Consider the following 16281-nt stretch of genomic DNA (forward strand, 5'->3'; position numbering starts at 1 on the left):
TCAGCAGTTTTTTCCAGTTTTCAAACCAAATTATCTCGAAAATTTGCGTGGCTACCCCCAATTTTCTTTTTGGATTTTAATAGCCCTTGGTAACATCTATAGTCTTGCACAGTCTTCGGCCAGGCAAAATTACTTCGTTATTAGTAGGCACCGTCCTTAAGCGGCCAACAAATTATCTTGAGCTAGATTTTTTTACATACTAAGAAACTTGTCAACAATGTTTTGCATATTTTTCTGTTCATTATCAACCCGAAGAAATACTGTACATTTCAATTATGTGCCCTCTGTGTAAGAACTAGAACTATTTATGGGCTGGAAATACACTTGATGTTTTGGTACAATGTATTTTGGATTTCTCTTCATATATGTTCACTTTTTATAAGCATTTTGCTTTATAGAGTCAATGACATAATGTTTACTGCCATTCCTATCCAATTTATATTGAACCTCTATTAAGCGGCCACTTTTCAAAGTCCCAAGGGTGGCCGCTTAATAGAGGTCAGACTGTATTTTTTTTAAAAAATATGCCAACCCTGTTATTTCAAACTGGCTTTCTTAAACAATTTTTAATTTCTGTTAGGACTCAAAGATAGCAGGGTCCTATGGTACGTTTGAGTGGAGAAAAGACTGCAGAGTTAACTAACTACACACTAACAATTTGACCGCTGTGCTTCCTTTACGTCAGTATTGTCAGACTCTTTTTGGCATCATTTGTCAACTCTATTAAGGGACTTACCTGTGATCGACGAATGTAGATTTGAGAATTTTTTTCCTCTAAAGATCTCTTAAGTTCTTCCTCCTTCTTCACTACAAAAAAAAATCAATACCAGGAGATGAAGTTTAATTTAAGGAGCCAAAATGCAACACCCATATGTGTGTATATGTAACTAACTTATTAATTTATTAATAAGTAATTTGTATATTAAATTTATTAAATTAATGTACTTGTTTTAATTTTATACTAGCAGTTCTATGCAAACAATAAAAAAGTAAGTAAATGAATACCCGATTCCCTCTTTAGCGTGCGCCTGCAGGGAATCACGGTATGTTGTATTCATCAAACCCATACGCGAGACTTCACGTTTTTGAGTCTCGCGCATGGTTTGATGAATACAACTACCGTGATTCCCTGCAGGTGCGCGCTATAGAGGGAGTCGGGTATTAACAACTAAAACTTTCTGTTACATGATAGTTCACTGAAGCCCAACCTGTTAATAAATTTCCAGGTCTCTTTCGAATCTCATCCAACTTGGCAGCTAATAGCTGTTGTCTTTCATTCCATTGCTCCATCTCATCTAGCAGTAGCTAAGGAAAATATGACATGACACAGTTATGGCAAAACTAGTCTATAAATAGAAGTGGAGAGGAATGGCAAAATTAGAGTAGTTCTAACTTTGGTGTTAGACAAAGATATTGACACTGTACTGATATGTGGTTATTTTGGTTGGAGGCAATTTAAAACCATTGAAAACAAAGTTGAATCTTTTATTTTAATTTAATACTACAACTCTCCAGAGAAAAACAAAAAAAAAAAAAACATAGGCCTACAAATGAAGAGGGCTTGTAGGCATGAAACACAAAAAGATAAAAACATAACATACAGCATAGTTGTCCCTTAGCTTGACTTCAAATGGATCATCTTCCATCTCAAAAGCTATATTCTGTTGGTTGAAACATTTCTTAAGTTTTAGCATCAGTACATTGAGATTATTACAATTTAAACATTTCCATAAATCTTGTATGATAACTGGGCACTATAGTTTGTTGCAAATGTGTTGTTCATACCTCCCCCATGGAAGGGTGTTGGTTTGAAACCCCACCTGTCATCCCTCCAGAAATTTCAGTTTATCCTCAAACTTTCCTTTCAAAATTTTGGCTTAAATTGAGATCCCCCAAACCCCTTGGAATTTACAATGCCCTTCCATGGTGGGAGTATGGATATTTTCTGGAATCACACATTACTCTTCCTTAAATGCTACTATCAAAAGCATTCTTGAAAATTTTGGCTTTTTCTACTTCCCCTGTTCAATGTTGAATTAGCAAGTTGCTTCTATACTTGACACATGATTCTTGATTTTAAACAACATTGAGGAAGGGGAAGAGAGATGGAGAAATAGCAGCATATCCTTTATAAGCTTAAATATGTCAAAACAAAATAAGACTTAGTGTTTCAACATTCTGTCCAGAATTGTAGTTTAAAGATAAACTAAAAATTGCAATGTTTCACCTCAAAATGGATCCACAAATCTGGAGGAAGTGGTTCTTTGTAAGATTCATCCTTGGGTTTTTTGTGAAGTGACTTTAACATCTTAAACACATTGACGAGCTAAAAAGAAAATTATGGTTTAGTGATCAGTTCAATATCAGAAATAACACGAACTACAAGCAACCTTTCTTATAAGTAGCATATTTTCCTTCACAAAGAGTGTTTTCCTTTCCTACTGAAAGCTCAAATATATGGCTGAATTTTGCAAACCAATGTACCTGGTACATTCTGACTCAATATTATCGGTGTATTTGTGCATTTTTAGTGCAGAATGCACTATTGTGATGGTTTGTTGGGGCTGTCGTCCGCTAAACCCCTAAAGCGCTATGGTGTAAACTTTAATAGTCAATTAATTAATTAATATCAATTAATTAATTATTTCTTGTGAAGGGGGTGGGGGTGGGGAGCACCTGACCGTACCCCTAGGTAAAACCTGGAGCAAATCTGCGTTACTTTCATATGAAGATCTCAAACGTATATATTTGTTTCAGAAAACCCTTTGCTCTCCTTGTGGTACTACTCAACGTAATTTACACCAAACGCATGCGCAGATTAGTCTACGTTGTTTTCTGGAACTATCATGAACATCGCTTGTATTGCGTGTTTGCGGTAGGCTTCCTGCAGACTTCTTGGCGCCAAGTAAAAACCGCAAATTAATTAAATTAGATTTTGAGACTTTCACATCGCTTTCGTAATTAGGTATGCAAAAACTTGCACCGGGATTTTCGGCGTGAACACCTAATAACCAGGAAACAAATATCCTAGCTGTACTGCGTTTTAAAAAAATTGTCGAAAAATATGTTTTTTGATTAGATTTGTTTCTTTAGTTTTTGAGAATCGTCTTTCGTGCAGTCTAAACCGTAACTTAATTAAATTAAACAAATGTCATCGATGCCGCCGTAAAACAAACAAAAAACAAAAGTTTCATGTTATCGCATTTTCAAGGAAGACAAAAGTATTTTGTTACAAACGAACAAAAGTGTCGTGATACGTTTGCAAAGATTAGCGTAAGGAACACCTGGGAAAGAATACAAGTAGCCTGTGAACAGTTTTTCCGAAAGTAAAATAAAGCAAATAAACACGAACATATATAAAACATCATACTTTCAATTGTTCCATATTGCATTCTGCACTTACCAAATCATCGAGATTTTTTTTTTTGGGGGGGGGGGGGAAGGAAAAGGGAGAAGAATGTGGCTATGACTGTCAGCACCTCCTGGACATGTCTTAACTCTGGGGGAGGTGAGGTGGCAAAAGATCTTTTGCAGCCTGTTTGTTATCCTTTTGTGTACATGCAAATTGTCCTCCAAGCCTCGCATTTGATTTTTTTGGTTCTTTGCACATGCTAACAAGGCTTCGAGGTCAATTTGCATGAACACAAGTGAATAACAAATAGGCTGCAAAAGGTCTGTTGGATCCTTTGCCGGCTAGCAGATATAGAACAGATCTCTCAAGTGACTTAAAATTTTTTGTCTGAATACCAACCTCATAAATTCTAGCAGCTTTATCCTATTCAAGGAAGTTGCCAAATGGCCCCTGAGGAGAACTTTAACTTAGGGGGTTGCAATGTTATGTAAATATCAATTAAAAGACACTAACCTCATCTCTGGAGGCAGCAAAGTTGAACAAGAAAGGAAAACAAACTTGCATCATTTCCACCTGAATAATCCTGTTAAAAAAATCAATTGAAACAGTTTTTATTTAAAGTGTGAACTACACTATACTTGGGATAAATACAAATGACAGATATTGTTATGAGTTGATTTAGCACCCTCTTTCCAAGAAGCACCCTTTCCAATTAAAATCTCCCAATACCAATCTTATTATGTTTGTGCCTTTATTTCATTGAGCACCCCTAACTATGTTCTGCTTCAATTTCAGCGCAATCAGAATACAAAGAAGTCATCCCTTGTTCATCTTCCTTCTGAACTCCTCACGTCATTACTGCATAACAAAAGGACTGGTCGTTTAAGTGTCTTGACTGTTATTTTCATGTAAGGGCACAACTACTACAAACAAAACATCTTTCTTTTATTTTATACATTCAGTTGTTTAAGTCAACAAAAGAAATGAGCACCCCATCCTTAAAAAGTTCCCTGTCTCCAGTAATCACCCTCCCTTTGAGCTCCAAAATTACCTAAATCATCATAGTTGTCTCAAAGCAAAGTTTGGTGTTCTAATCAAAGTGGGAGGAGAAGAGAGATGGCTGTGTTAGTTACCACCCTCCCTTAAATTTTAAATGTGAGCACTAAACAACACTTCAAAGCAAGGTAAAATGTCCATAAAGCAAAGACTTTGCATGCAAAAGATGAACTCAACGTCCCAGGCAAGCAACAAAAAAGGTCCACTACTAACAACTTACAGAGTTGTAAAGGCTGGATTTAATTTTTAAACAAGTAATTTTTTTTCATTTTAGCATAAAAGTGGATAAATGCCAAGACAATCTATAACATGCTGTCATACTGGTGTATGAAATTGCACACTTGCTGATGTGACAACAAAAGTTTTAATATTATTAAAACTAACCATGTGGTGTTGCTTTGTGTTTCCAGTTGCTTGAATTGTTGTCTCACTCTCAGGACTTCCTCAACTTGTGCAAGTCTCTTGATGGAAATTGTCTTCAATAAACATACACAAGTGTATTATCAGCATCCGTAAAAGCCATTATTGTAATGACCTAATTATTAATTATTAATTATTAATAATTATTATTAATTATTTTGTAATTCATGCAGGGAAAGGGTGTTATGCCATGCCAGATGAAAATTACTGCAAACACGACAAGTTCAAATAACTTGGGACCATAAACAAAAACTAACAAAGGGTAAATGTAGAATAAGAACTTATGGCAGTAAAGGGAAACTAAAGATGAGTAAGGTCAAGTTTGGACAGCTAATGACAACTTGGAACATGCAACTAAGGATATCTTAAGACATTATGGATGACAAGGATCGCTGATGACAGCCATGAGAACAGCTAAGGACAACTAAGGACCATTATGGACAACTGAGCACAAGGTCTTGTGGAGAACTAAGGATTACTTGGAACCATGCAAGTATATCTTGTGTTAGCTCTGCATTTGATTGATTGGTCTTAACATTTTGATGTCCAGAAACTGCAGGACAGCAGGCATGTAAATAATTATGGCAGCAAGTTTGTGTGAACCCAATGCAAAGATACACGCAACCTTGATAACTGTCTGCACTGTCAACCTAAATGTATGTTAATTTGTAAACATAATCAGTTAGTCTACTATTTGCTCATACTGACAGGTAGCAGGAGCAAATAGTGGGTAGATTTAAAAAATTAATTTGCCAAGTGCATTAAGAAGTATATACATGAATTATTAAGTTAGGAGACTAAATAGAACTAAAGCTCACCTCCAATTTAAATATACAAAGATCATCAAAGAGAAGACCAGCATATTCTGACTTAACATCCAATGAATTGCTTTCCAGTGACAATGAGCAACTTTTGCACTCTACACCAAAGCTGCGAATCAATGAAATTAATCACCAATTGAAAGCTATAAATTCAACATCAATGACAGATGAATAATTATTTTTAATTATAACTTTGTATACACTTGGTAATCATGGCTGTCATTAACCCTTTGACTCCTGGAGATTTTCCAAAAAAACGCATTTTTTAGGTGTTTTTGACCTTTTAAGGTCTATTATAAGCTAAAATAGCTCCAAATCACTCAAATCAGCCCTCGAAACACAAAATGCACCCTTATTTCTCACCAGAATGTCGTTTAACAACTTTTTAGCTCGTGCATGCGCACAAATCAAACTTTGGACAAACTTTGGTTTTTGGACGGTAAACCATCCTAACACTTAAGGCTTTTCGTTTTTTTTTTTTTTTTCGCTTTTCCTTTTTATTCTTCTTCCTTTCTTTTTGCTGCAGTGTTAAGCCTTCTAGCAGGCTTCTTTTAAGTAGAAGAATTTCCGCAAAAGCGACAACGAGGCAAGAACTACTTACCATGGACAAGCAAAGGGTGGAAAGAGGCAATTTTCCTCTGAGTTTTTCGCTAAAATTTTGAAGCGTTTTGATGCATATTTCAAGTTCCATTAATCTAAACGTGCTGGTTTAGGTATCGTTGGAAAGGTCTTCTACTGCTTCACAATTTGAGCATAGATGTCGCCTTTCTTGGTGAAAGGCAATGACGTCACAAGCGGGACAAATGCCCCGATCCTTTGCGGCCGGTTTAAGCCGGTGCAGGAGTCAATGGGTTCACTCCTGTTATGGCTCAGTTTACCCAATGTCAATTGATGTTATGTTGCACTTGCATACAGAAAAAACTTAGTGACGGCCCTGGTATTAATAGAAGACCACCACTTTAAAATAAAATATTCTTTTTAAAATAAATTATTGCTAAATTAATATCCGACATAGGTAAATCAGGAAAACTTCAAGTGACACTTGATAATTGTATAAGTTTTAAGAAGATTATAGACTAATTCAATTGGATCAATACTTGGAACTACCATTTATAGAACTCAACCATAATAACATAACACTTGCAGATATATACCTTGTCTTGGCTGATGTTTGCATTTGAAGTTTAAACCATGAAATGTTGCAGGTAAGATCAAGTGGTTTGCTTCCTTTATGGGATGATGAATCATTGTCTGAACTACTCACAGTTGTTGTTTTCAGCATGGCTGTGAATATTATAGAGTAGATATAACAATCAATTAAACAGCAATAAATCAAACTAGGTACTAACAAGTCATAGCACATTTTCCTGGCTTCATATTGCGGCCATTTTCTGATATTTCCATAGCGTCTCCCCTGTAACCAAAGTGCTTTTAATTATCTTTTATATTGCTAAAAATTATAATTTTATTTTTAAGCCTGTGGACTTATATTTTTACAAGTCAGGAACTTACATGTATTTCAAATCAAAATTAATAATAATAGTAATAATAAATAAATCTTAAAAATTAAAAATGTGCATTAAAAATAATAAAAAGTAAAAATCGTAGTAAGCACTTGTGAAAGTAGGTATTGGACTGGTACTTAAAGAGTTACATTAATTTGCACTAAGTTCACTATTAACACGGTTAATAGGAATAAAGTCAGCGTTTGAAAAGAAACTTGGATTCCAGCTCCTTCTTCAGACATCACTTTTTTCAAGCCATGGAAAGTCATTAATAAACTGCTGTTAGTAATTAATTTGAAAAGGTGACATTTTGAAACTTAGCCCTTAGCTGGGGCATTTTTCCCAATGGCGTCGGCTATTGCTTGAAACACCAACTTTCCAAATTTGCTACAGCAGTCAATTTCCCTCAATCAACTTCAATTCTATGAGTAACCGAAGCAGCAAGGGTTACACCTGACAGAGTACATGTTAGTGCTATATTGTCTCTCAAGAAGGACGTCTGCCTATACTGTTGCGCCACTAGAGCTGTCTACATGGGCATGTACTAAAATCCGAAACAATATAACAACTGAAACAAGCGAAACAATCAAAACGAAATGAAATCACCGAGACAAGCAAAACTCATTACCATATTATTGAGAGCTAACCCTAAACAGGCTAACTGTAGTGCATCGTAGGATAATTGAAGTGAATAGTACATGTAGTTAACTGGAGTGCGTAGTAGGCTAACTGGAGTACATAGTAGGGTAACCGGAGTGCATAGTAGCCTTCCTGGAGTGTATAGTATGGTAAGTGGCGGCCATTTTGAAGTTTTGCTTGTTTCAATGATTTAATTGTTTCATTTCCCTTGTTTCTGCCGTTTCGGTTGTTTCAGCAGTTTTGCTTCAGTCGTTTTAGCGGTTTCTGTGGTTTCATTTCATTTTTTGGGTTTTGTACTTGCCATCTATATCATGTACCAACCTTTCAGCTCAGCGCCATCCTGAGTTACCTCTGTTATTCTGTCATGAATGGCCATGTGTACAGTGGGGTCCCAGCTTATTAGCACTTCTTTAACAGAAATTAAACAGGCCTTCAAGATAAAAGGCAGACACATAAGCTTGTTGAAAGATTGTTGTTCACAAATTATGTGCTTGAAGAAGTTGGCGAGTAGTCCTGATTTTGATTGTTATGTATAATGAAAATATAATAATATTATGTCACAAACAAGGACATCAACCATATCAAATGTAGGTTTCTGCTGATTTTTAAATGCATACCTGTAATGTAACCACTCTGTTATAAGCTATATTGCATAGTTTGAATTAATGGACATATAGTTACAATTAGTACAAGTCAACATTATACATTTGTTTTACCGTACCTTGTACCCTGAATGTGACACAGTAGCAACTGGGATGCTAATCAGGTCATTTTCTAATTCTGCCGATATACCACATTTGTAGGGCACCTTGGAACAGAATAAAAATAACCAAAATTTTGATTATTATTATTATTATTATTTTAGTTAAATAATTAATTGAAGAGTGTATTAACAAATAAGGAAGCTGTAACCATGGCCAATTATGCCTACAGGCAAGCAAGCAAATGGAAGAGCACACATGCATAGAGAAAAATAGTCTGATAAAGCATGCTAAAATTATTATTATTATTATTATTATTATTATTATTATTATTTTAGTTAAATAATTAATTGAAGAGTGTATTAACAAATAAGGAAGCTGTAACCATGGCCAATTATGTCTACAGGCAAGCAAGCAAGTGGAAGAGCACACATGCATAGAGAAAAATAGTCTGATAAAGCATGCTAAAATTATTATTATTATTATTATTATTATTATTATTCATTTCAGTGGTTTTCACGAATGTGTTTCCCTCTAAAAATCTTGATAGTTAAGTTACATTCAATAGGCAGGTTGATACCCTATACCTTTTCTAATCTCGACAGTCGGCAGAGTTTCATCCCGTAGATTTCACTGTTAATTGTCCAGTCAGGAATGGATGTTGCTGTCATTACTGCCATGTCAATTCTTGTCATGAATGAGTCCACCCCTTCTGTACAATGCAAACAATGCCAAACAAATTACTATGCCATGCCACATTACATCTGGGGATTCTCAAAAGCCTATTACAGGATTCTAAAAGACCATCATAATTCAGTATATATAGGTATAAGGTGGCACACTGTTAACGGGCCTTGACTTTGTGTTACTACACTTATTGCACAGCCATGAACACTTACAAGTGACAACCCTCACAGGTAGGGTTAACCCTTTGACTCCTGGAGATTTTTTCAAAAAAACGCATTTTTTAGATGTTTTTGACCTTTTAGGTTTTATAAGCTAAAATAGCTCCAAATCACTCAAAATGGCCCTTGAAACACAAAATGCATCCTTGTTTCTCACCAGAATCATGTTTAACAACTTTTTACCTCATGCATGCACACAAATCAAAATTTTGACTTTAGGCTTTTCTTTTCTTTTTTTCCGCTTTTCATTTATCTCTTCTTCCTTTCTTTTTGCTGCAGTGTTTGGCCTTCTAGCAGGCTTCTTTTCAGTAAGAGAATTTCCGTGAAAGCGCAAACGAGGCAAGAACTACTTACCATGGACAAGCAAAGGGTGGAAAGAGGCAATTTTCCTCTGAGTTTTTCACTAAAATTTTGAAGCGTTTTGGTGCATATTTCAAGTTTCATTAATCTAATCGCACTGGTTTAGGTATCATTGGAAAGGTCTTCTTCTGCTTCACAATTTGAGCATAGATGTCGCCTTTCTGGGTGAAAGGTGATGACGTCACAAGCAGGACAAATGCCCCGATCCTTTGTGGCCGGTTTAGGCCTGTTCAAGAGTCAATGGGTTAAGGTAAAAACCCACACTACTCGATCCAGAGTTTGAACATTATGCCAAGTGCTGCACCTCCCATACCCTCCCAGGTGTTACAGGTGCAAGTATTGATTAAATTATGTCATCAGACATATCAGTAACAACAATTTATATAAAGGATGATTTCACACCAAATTTTCATGGAAATTGATCTCAAATATTCTTTAGCATGATGGGGAACAAAATATGCTCAATGCAATCCACATGTCGTATGTTGATCAATTTGTTTTTCCGTGGATTCCCAGTTATAGTTACCACATTAGACCATGGTTAGAACGTTAAACTAACTTAAAGACTGGATCTAGAATACACCTAAAACAGCATGACCTAGAAGCCTTGTCACCTGCTAAATCTAAATTTTATTGCCCAATAATGATTGATATAATTCATTCTTACCATCCAGTCTTCCGAGGTAAAACAGATTGACTCCAGAAACTCTAAAATCCATGTCCAATGCAGCTAGGAAAGACCAAGGGAGGGAAAGATCCATGTTAGAATACAGGCACCATAAAAAATGTTGGTAGTTTCTGGATAATAATGTATCTGGTGTAATTATTATAGTTTGTACTTATTTTGAGCTAACTCCTCTACTAGTGTCCTTTCAGTGACTTCATAAGTTGATATAGGAGACAAAAATTAATGGTAAAAAGTTCAAACCTTGGGATGTTCCAAAATTGCAAAGATAATTATCTTAAAAATCGCCTGACAGGACACAATTTTTGTATACAAGAATGTGCCTTAAAGGCCAACTGCAGTGGATAGCTCTAGATACTACAAAACTTGTAAAATCAATTTGTGGCTATACCAATGCTCTTCGCTGTGGTGGTCCTGTTTCCAGGTTCTTTAAAAGATTTCAGTGGACTTGGCTTGAACCACTTCAGCAAGAATCTGCACACATCATGTGACCATTCAACAACCAATGAGCTTGCTTCACCAGTTACCCTAATACTAGGTGGTATCTCGGTACCTTCCATGAGTTCTGTTGAAAGCTAAAATGAGGAAAACTTACAGTTATTAATGATTAGGAATTTTTAGCTAATGTGGCATTTGATACCAGAAATCAGCCACTCAAATAATAATGTTTAAGAAATCTGAAGAATCCTTACTTATTAGTGCCACACCTAAAAACAGTAGTATGTGAAAATGCATCATGAACATAATTATAAAGAAGATAGTCAATTCTCGTCAGCAAAGACAGCTTTCTCAGGGTGTTGAATAGGAACCAGCTCCTGCTGGAGCTCTCAAAGGTATTCTGTCATAAATCACCAGCTAAAATTTGTACAGCTCCCAATAAAGGGGCCATGTTTTTAGCTTCTTATACCACTATCCAACAGGTGCTGATTGAGGCAGGCACTTACTTCAAGTTTTTCAATTTGAAAGCCCTGCTTTTTTGTTGAAGGAACCTAATCACAACTACATCACTTATTACAAATGGCTCAAGATTTTTAAAATTACCTATTTTGTAACATTTTCTTAAAGTTCATGGAATATCCTGTATCCATCTAACTGTAGCTCAAATGAACTGGTCTAATGTACTATTATACCTGGAAACTTTACCTTACACAACTTTAAGGTGCCCTTCAGGAATTGTCAAGGGCTGAATTTCTCACCAAGCCTTATCTTAAAGCTTTTAAAATTATAAGCCTACAATTACCTTAACATTACAGCTTCCAAGAGCCAGCACTCTACCCCATACGTGCTTAGAAGAACTTGGGAGAAGAGAAGTATGGTCTTGTAAAGTACTGGAAACTGCATTGATGGTAGAACCTTCTATTAACAAACTGTGGCTTGTGTCCATGTACAGATATGAGTTTTCTAGTGTCAGACTGGTGCTGTAAAAAAGAATGCAACAAACATTAATATGAGTGTTTTTGTATGGTATTAACTGAACAGAATCTTTGTGACAATTAACTGATGAAAAAAACGTTTTTGTTCAAGTGCTATACCTTAGCTCCCTTCCTGTGTTGACATGGTGTATATCTGTACAGAAGATTGCAGACATTGATTTTAGAAATACTACATTGTACCTTCACAATTATAGTTACATGTACTGTAGTACTTTCTATTTTCAGCAACATGTTACTAAGTAAATAAACACCTTTAGGCAGCTGGTGTATTGGAGGATAATGCCCGAGGCTAGAAGATTGTCGAAAAATGAACAGTTGGCTGAGAAGCCAAGCTTCAAGGGCAACTGTGAAATTTTGAGGACAATCTTTCAGCCAAACGCATTATCCTCCAATGTACCAGCAAGCCAGAAAGTTACTTTGTAACCCTCTGATTAATTTCTATAACGCGCTTTATCGCCAGGAAATTTATAGGAAAAACCTATTTAATAAACCCGGCATCAGTAACTTTCGTTGAAACAAATGTAAGTTGATTGGCTTATGTGATTTTTTTAACTCTGTGATAACATTTAAGGTTAAAATTTAATAAAGTTCTAAAGGTGACTACATTCGTTTGTTTCGTGCTTGCCTACAAAATCAGGCAACAAATATCAAATTGGACAGGGTACATTGGCTGATACTCGTCATCTGATTTTGTACCATGTGATGCGTTTTGTCCAACGAGTGTGTGCAAAAATTAATGGGTGGGTTGTTCCTAGATTTGACCCTCAGACTAGTTACACTCCCAAAACACCCTTTTGGTTCCTTAGAGGATGCATGTAACTGGTAAAAAAGTCATACAATATACATTTAATGCCATTTTTATAATAATAATTTTGCAGTCACTCTTGTTATGGAATGCACTTTTCTTCTATAAACAAAATTTAAATTCTTTTTAAATCCATCCTTAATTATCTGTGCTGAGTTGAGGTTCAGCAAATAAAAAAATAAATATCGACATAGTGTTTCTCACGTGATATACCTTGTGCAGAGATTTTCATGTCTCCAGTGAGAGAGGTAAGCACTGCACGACACAAACCCTGTTCATTCTGATGTGGATGTGAAATAAACATACTTGTGGAGCAATCAGTCACCTCTACTGAGTTTGTCACCTCCAGTTCTGCTGGAAGCTTTGACAAAATACTTAGCTTTGATCTGCAAAAGAAAAGAATAATACAATGAATTAAAAATAAGAATGTCTTTTTGTTTTTGTTTTTGGTAAGTTTATTGTGTGTTGAACTATTAATTGTTTTACTTATTTTTTCAGCCTAATTTCCAACACAGTTTCTCCTTAAGGTGGCTCGTACCGGTTTTTCTTGCGTGGGAAGTCTGGTGACTAGCGCGCGCGTCACGCTTCATACCCACGAGTCACGCGCGAGATTTCAAAAGGAAAACAAACATGGCCGCCGAGTGCGAGGTTGCTTTTCTTCATTTTAAGAAAAAATTCCGCGTTCAACTGAAGTTTTTTCAACAAGAACATTTAAAGTCAACTTAATGTTCGACAGTCAAAATGTTTTCGGATCTCCCTGCTCGAGTTACAAAAGCAAATTCGCATGTGCTACGATCGATCTTGTCGGAGATCGTGAGTCAATTCCGCTTTTTTCGTTTCAGCTTATTTGAGTTCGCTGTCAAACACATGATTATTCAGACAAAGAAATAATAAAAAGTAAGACCTAAGAGGAACAACTGGCGCTAACTGAAACTGGCTAAATCCCATGAAATCCTGAGCCAAAAAGGTTCGCAGACAAAGCGAGAGGAAGTCCACGCGTGTTGGGCGCGTATGTGCCTGCAAAGATCAGCGGTGATCAAAACTGAGCATGAGTAAATACCAAACTTTTAAAATCGAAATTTTAAAGTGCGCGGAAACGCGCGTGGGAATTATTGAGTTCGCGAAGGCTTTAGCAAGAAAACTAACCCGATGACCCCTATTTTTTATTGCCCTAATATTTTCCTTTTATGTAAAGGAAACGCCAGAAAAAATCTAAAAAAATTCTACGAAAGGAATTTTTAATTACTTACAAATTGCTCTTTTTTGCAGTTGCAAAAAATCCGCTTCGTAGAATTTTTTTAAAATAATTATACAGTTTCTTTTTCATATGCTTAAAGTTATCACGAGAAAAAAAATGGGGGTCATCGAGTTAGTTTTCAAGATATTAAGCACTGGAAGCTGAAAAAGGGTCCAAAAAATCATTGCCTACCGTTGCCATGGTAACCACTGATGACGTAATTATTGGTATTTTGGATCAACAACACAATGGGTAATTTAATTATACAAAAATTTTGTTACGATCTTTAATTATTTTTTTGGCCATTTTCTTCCAAATGTCGCACAGTCAAAAACCTGAAAACCGGTACGAGCCACCTTAAATTACAGATCAAACAGGTCATTATTGCGAGGCCTTAAAATACAACTATGTTCTCTATTAGATTTTCACAGACATGTTGTCACAATGCCTTTCAATAAAACTTGTCCTCTCAAGTGCACTTTCACTAACACCTGTCTCAAAGGTAGCCTAACATCTGCTCAACATGATCACATCTTCCATAACATGGAAAAAAGAACACCTACTCTTCATCAACATATGCCACCTCTGAAGCATCTGTCATTTTCAGGTTTTTTCTCCTGGACTTATAATATTCCAACCAATAAGAGAACTCTTCTTGGACATGAGTATAGTGAACTGACTCAATGTACAGCATGGAAGCCAGTGCAATGGTACCATAATGGCAAGATAACTGTGAAGAACAACATCAAAGATGTATTGCAAAAGTTAGCAGTGAACCTGATCTGAAACCAATTTTCCACGATTAGATATACCGTATTTATTTGATGAAGCGCCCAACCTTGAATAAGCGCCAATCTTGTAGGCAGGAAAAGTTAATAAGTGCCCAGCCTCAAATAAGCGCCCATCCCCACCCCCTAAAAAAATTGACGTGCACAAGAGGAGTAAAATGAGAGGAATGAAATTAACTAAGTACGTATATACTACCAAGAGACTTCCACGAAGACTAAGCTTTCTCAATAATTTACAGAAACTTTAAATGATCAGTAAAAACCTGACTTTTGGTTCATGTTCTGTTATAATTTACTTTTTTCTTGCAAAAAAGCGTACTACTTGCTAAAAATGGTGAAAATTTATAAGCGCCCAGCCTCGAATAAGTGCTCACCTTGAATAAGCGCCCACTCTCAAGTTCCAAAATTTAATAAGCGCCCAGGGCGCTTAAACAAATAAATATGGTACTCACGTAACCAATTAACACTGCTCAATCATAGTTATTACAATTCTGTTAAGAAAATTATATGTGTGTTTATAGGAATTTAATATAATGTAAAAATTTGATAGGCTAGCAGGCATATTATCCACAGGTAAGATAGGAAAATGATGACACTTCTTCTCAAAGAGTTTACAAGTTGTCTAGGTAGCAATATGGTCAATTCTCATCATTACAGTACCTTAGATGTGAGTCTCAGTCTACTCCATTCACATAGCTTGTAAGAATGTGTGTTCTTAACATTTACTCCTATAATTGTTATAAGAAAAAACACAAACACATAAACTATAGCAAAACAATGGCAACTGTATTCAATATTATATGTATTGTCATGAGCATGGCACAAAGAAAAAACCGTCAAACCCATGTCCCTCTACACACCCCTTGGATGTTCTAACACTGCTCTACAGGAAGCATTCTGAATACTGCTAAGATATACCTGCCAACTCTCGTGACTATGGACAAATTTCATACACCAAGCCAAAAAACTGGAGCTCTTACAGCTGTAACTGACACCAAATGTGTAAATGATTATTACTTCTATGGTAACTTTCTGAGTTTAGAAGGAGATTGTGTTTGACAGAACACATCCTTGAACTAGGCCGGGGGGGGGGGGGACTCAAAAAAGTTTTATACGGGGAGGCTCCGCCCCAAGCTCTTACCCCTGGCCCATTTATATACCATTTTGACAAAAATTGTACCCCTTTTGTATACCTTTTACTGAAAAAAGGTACCCCTTTCATATACCTAAAAGACATGACGTAGACTTAGAACAGGACGTTTCTTGTCATTTTCATGTAGCGCTTATTCAATTAAAATAATACAGCCATAAAGTGCGTCTGTTCAAAATATTTTGATTTAAGGCACTTTTAAAAACCTAAATGACGGATTTTCATACCCTTTCATATACCTAAACTTGTGAAATCCTATACCCTTTTATATACCTGAAGCCTGAAAAAGGTACCCCTTTCAGGCGGAGCCTCCCCGTATAGGCCATTATATGGAGTACCCGCCCCGGGGAACTAGGACCATGGAATGTTTGGATTGTCTTTGGAAATGCTCATAATTTCCTTGGATATCTTCAAAAACATCATT

General features: G+C 36.1%; 1 protein-coding gene across 2 annotated transcripts in view; it reads right to left on the minus strand.

The window, feature by feature from the left end:
* Nucleotides 1–16281, minus strand: part of LOC144647415 (bridge-like lipid transfer protein family member 2) — a 61315-nt gene that overhangs the window by 35191 nt on the left and 9843 nt on the right. The window contains exons 13-30 of one of the 2 annotated variants that reach the window (XM_078507214.1): nt 15368–15435; nt 14483–14649; nt 12896–13068; nt 11977–12010; nt 11685–11862; nt 10836–11019; nt 10427–10489; nt 9082–9206; nt 8515–8601; nt 8115–8223; nt 6804–6933; nt 5647–5758; nt 4793–4884; nt 3866–3935; nt 2228–2326; nt 1602–1661; nt 1209–1305; nt 737–807 (exon numbers count right to left, since the gene is read on the minus strand). In XM_078507214.1, coding sequence (XP_078363340.1) covers nt 737–807; nt 1209–1305; nt 1602–1661; nt 2228–2326; nt 3866–3935; nt 4793–4884; nt 5647–5758; nt 6804–6933; nt 8115–8223; nt 8515–8601; nt 9082–9206; nt 10427–10489; nt 10836–11019; nt 11685–11862; nt 11977–12010; nt 12896–13068; nt 14483–14649; nt 15368–15435 — 1919 coding nt within the window. The remainder of the gene's footprint in view (nt 1–736; nt 808–1208; nt 1306–1601; nt 1662–2227; nt 2327–3865; nt 3936–4792; nt 4885–5646; nt 5759–6803; nt 6934–8114; nt 8224–8514; nt 8602–9081; nt 9207–10426; nt 10490–10835; nt 11020–11684; nt 11863–11976; nt 12011–12895; nt 13069–14482; nt 14650–15367; nt 15436–16281) is intronic. The other variant, XM_078507213.1, reaches the window with a different exon arrangement.

Source organism: Oculina patagonica, chromosome 3 (assembly GCF_052425735.1).
Source record: "Oculina patagonica isolate OP01 chromosome 3, crgOcupat, whole genome shotgun sequence".
Taxonomy (NCBI): domain Eukaryota; kingdom Metazoa; phylum Cnidaria; class Anthozoa; order Scleractinia; family Oculinidae; genus Oculina; species Oculina patagonica.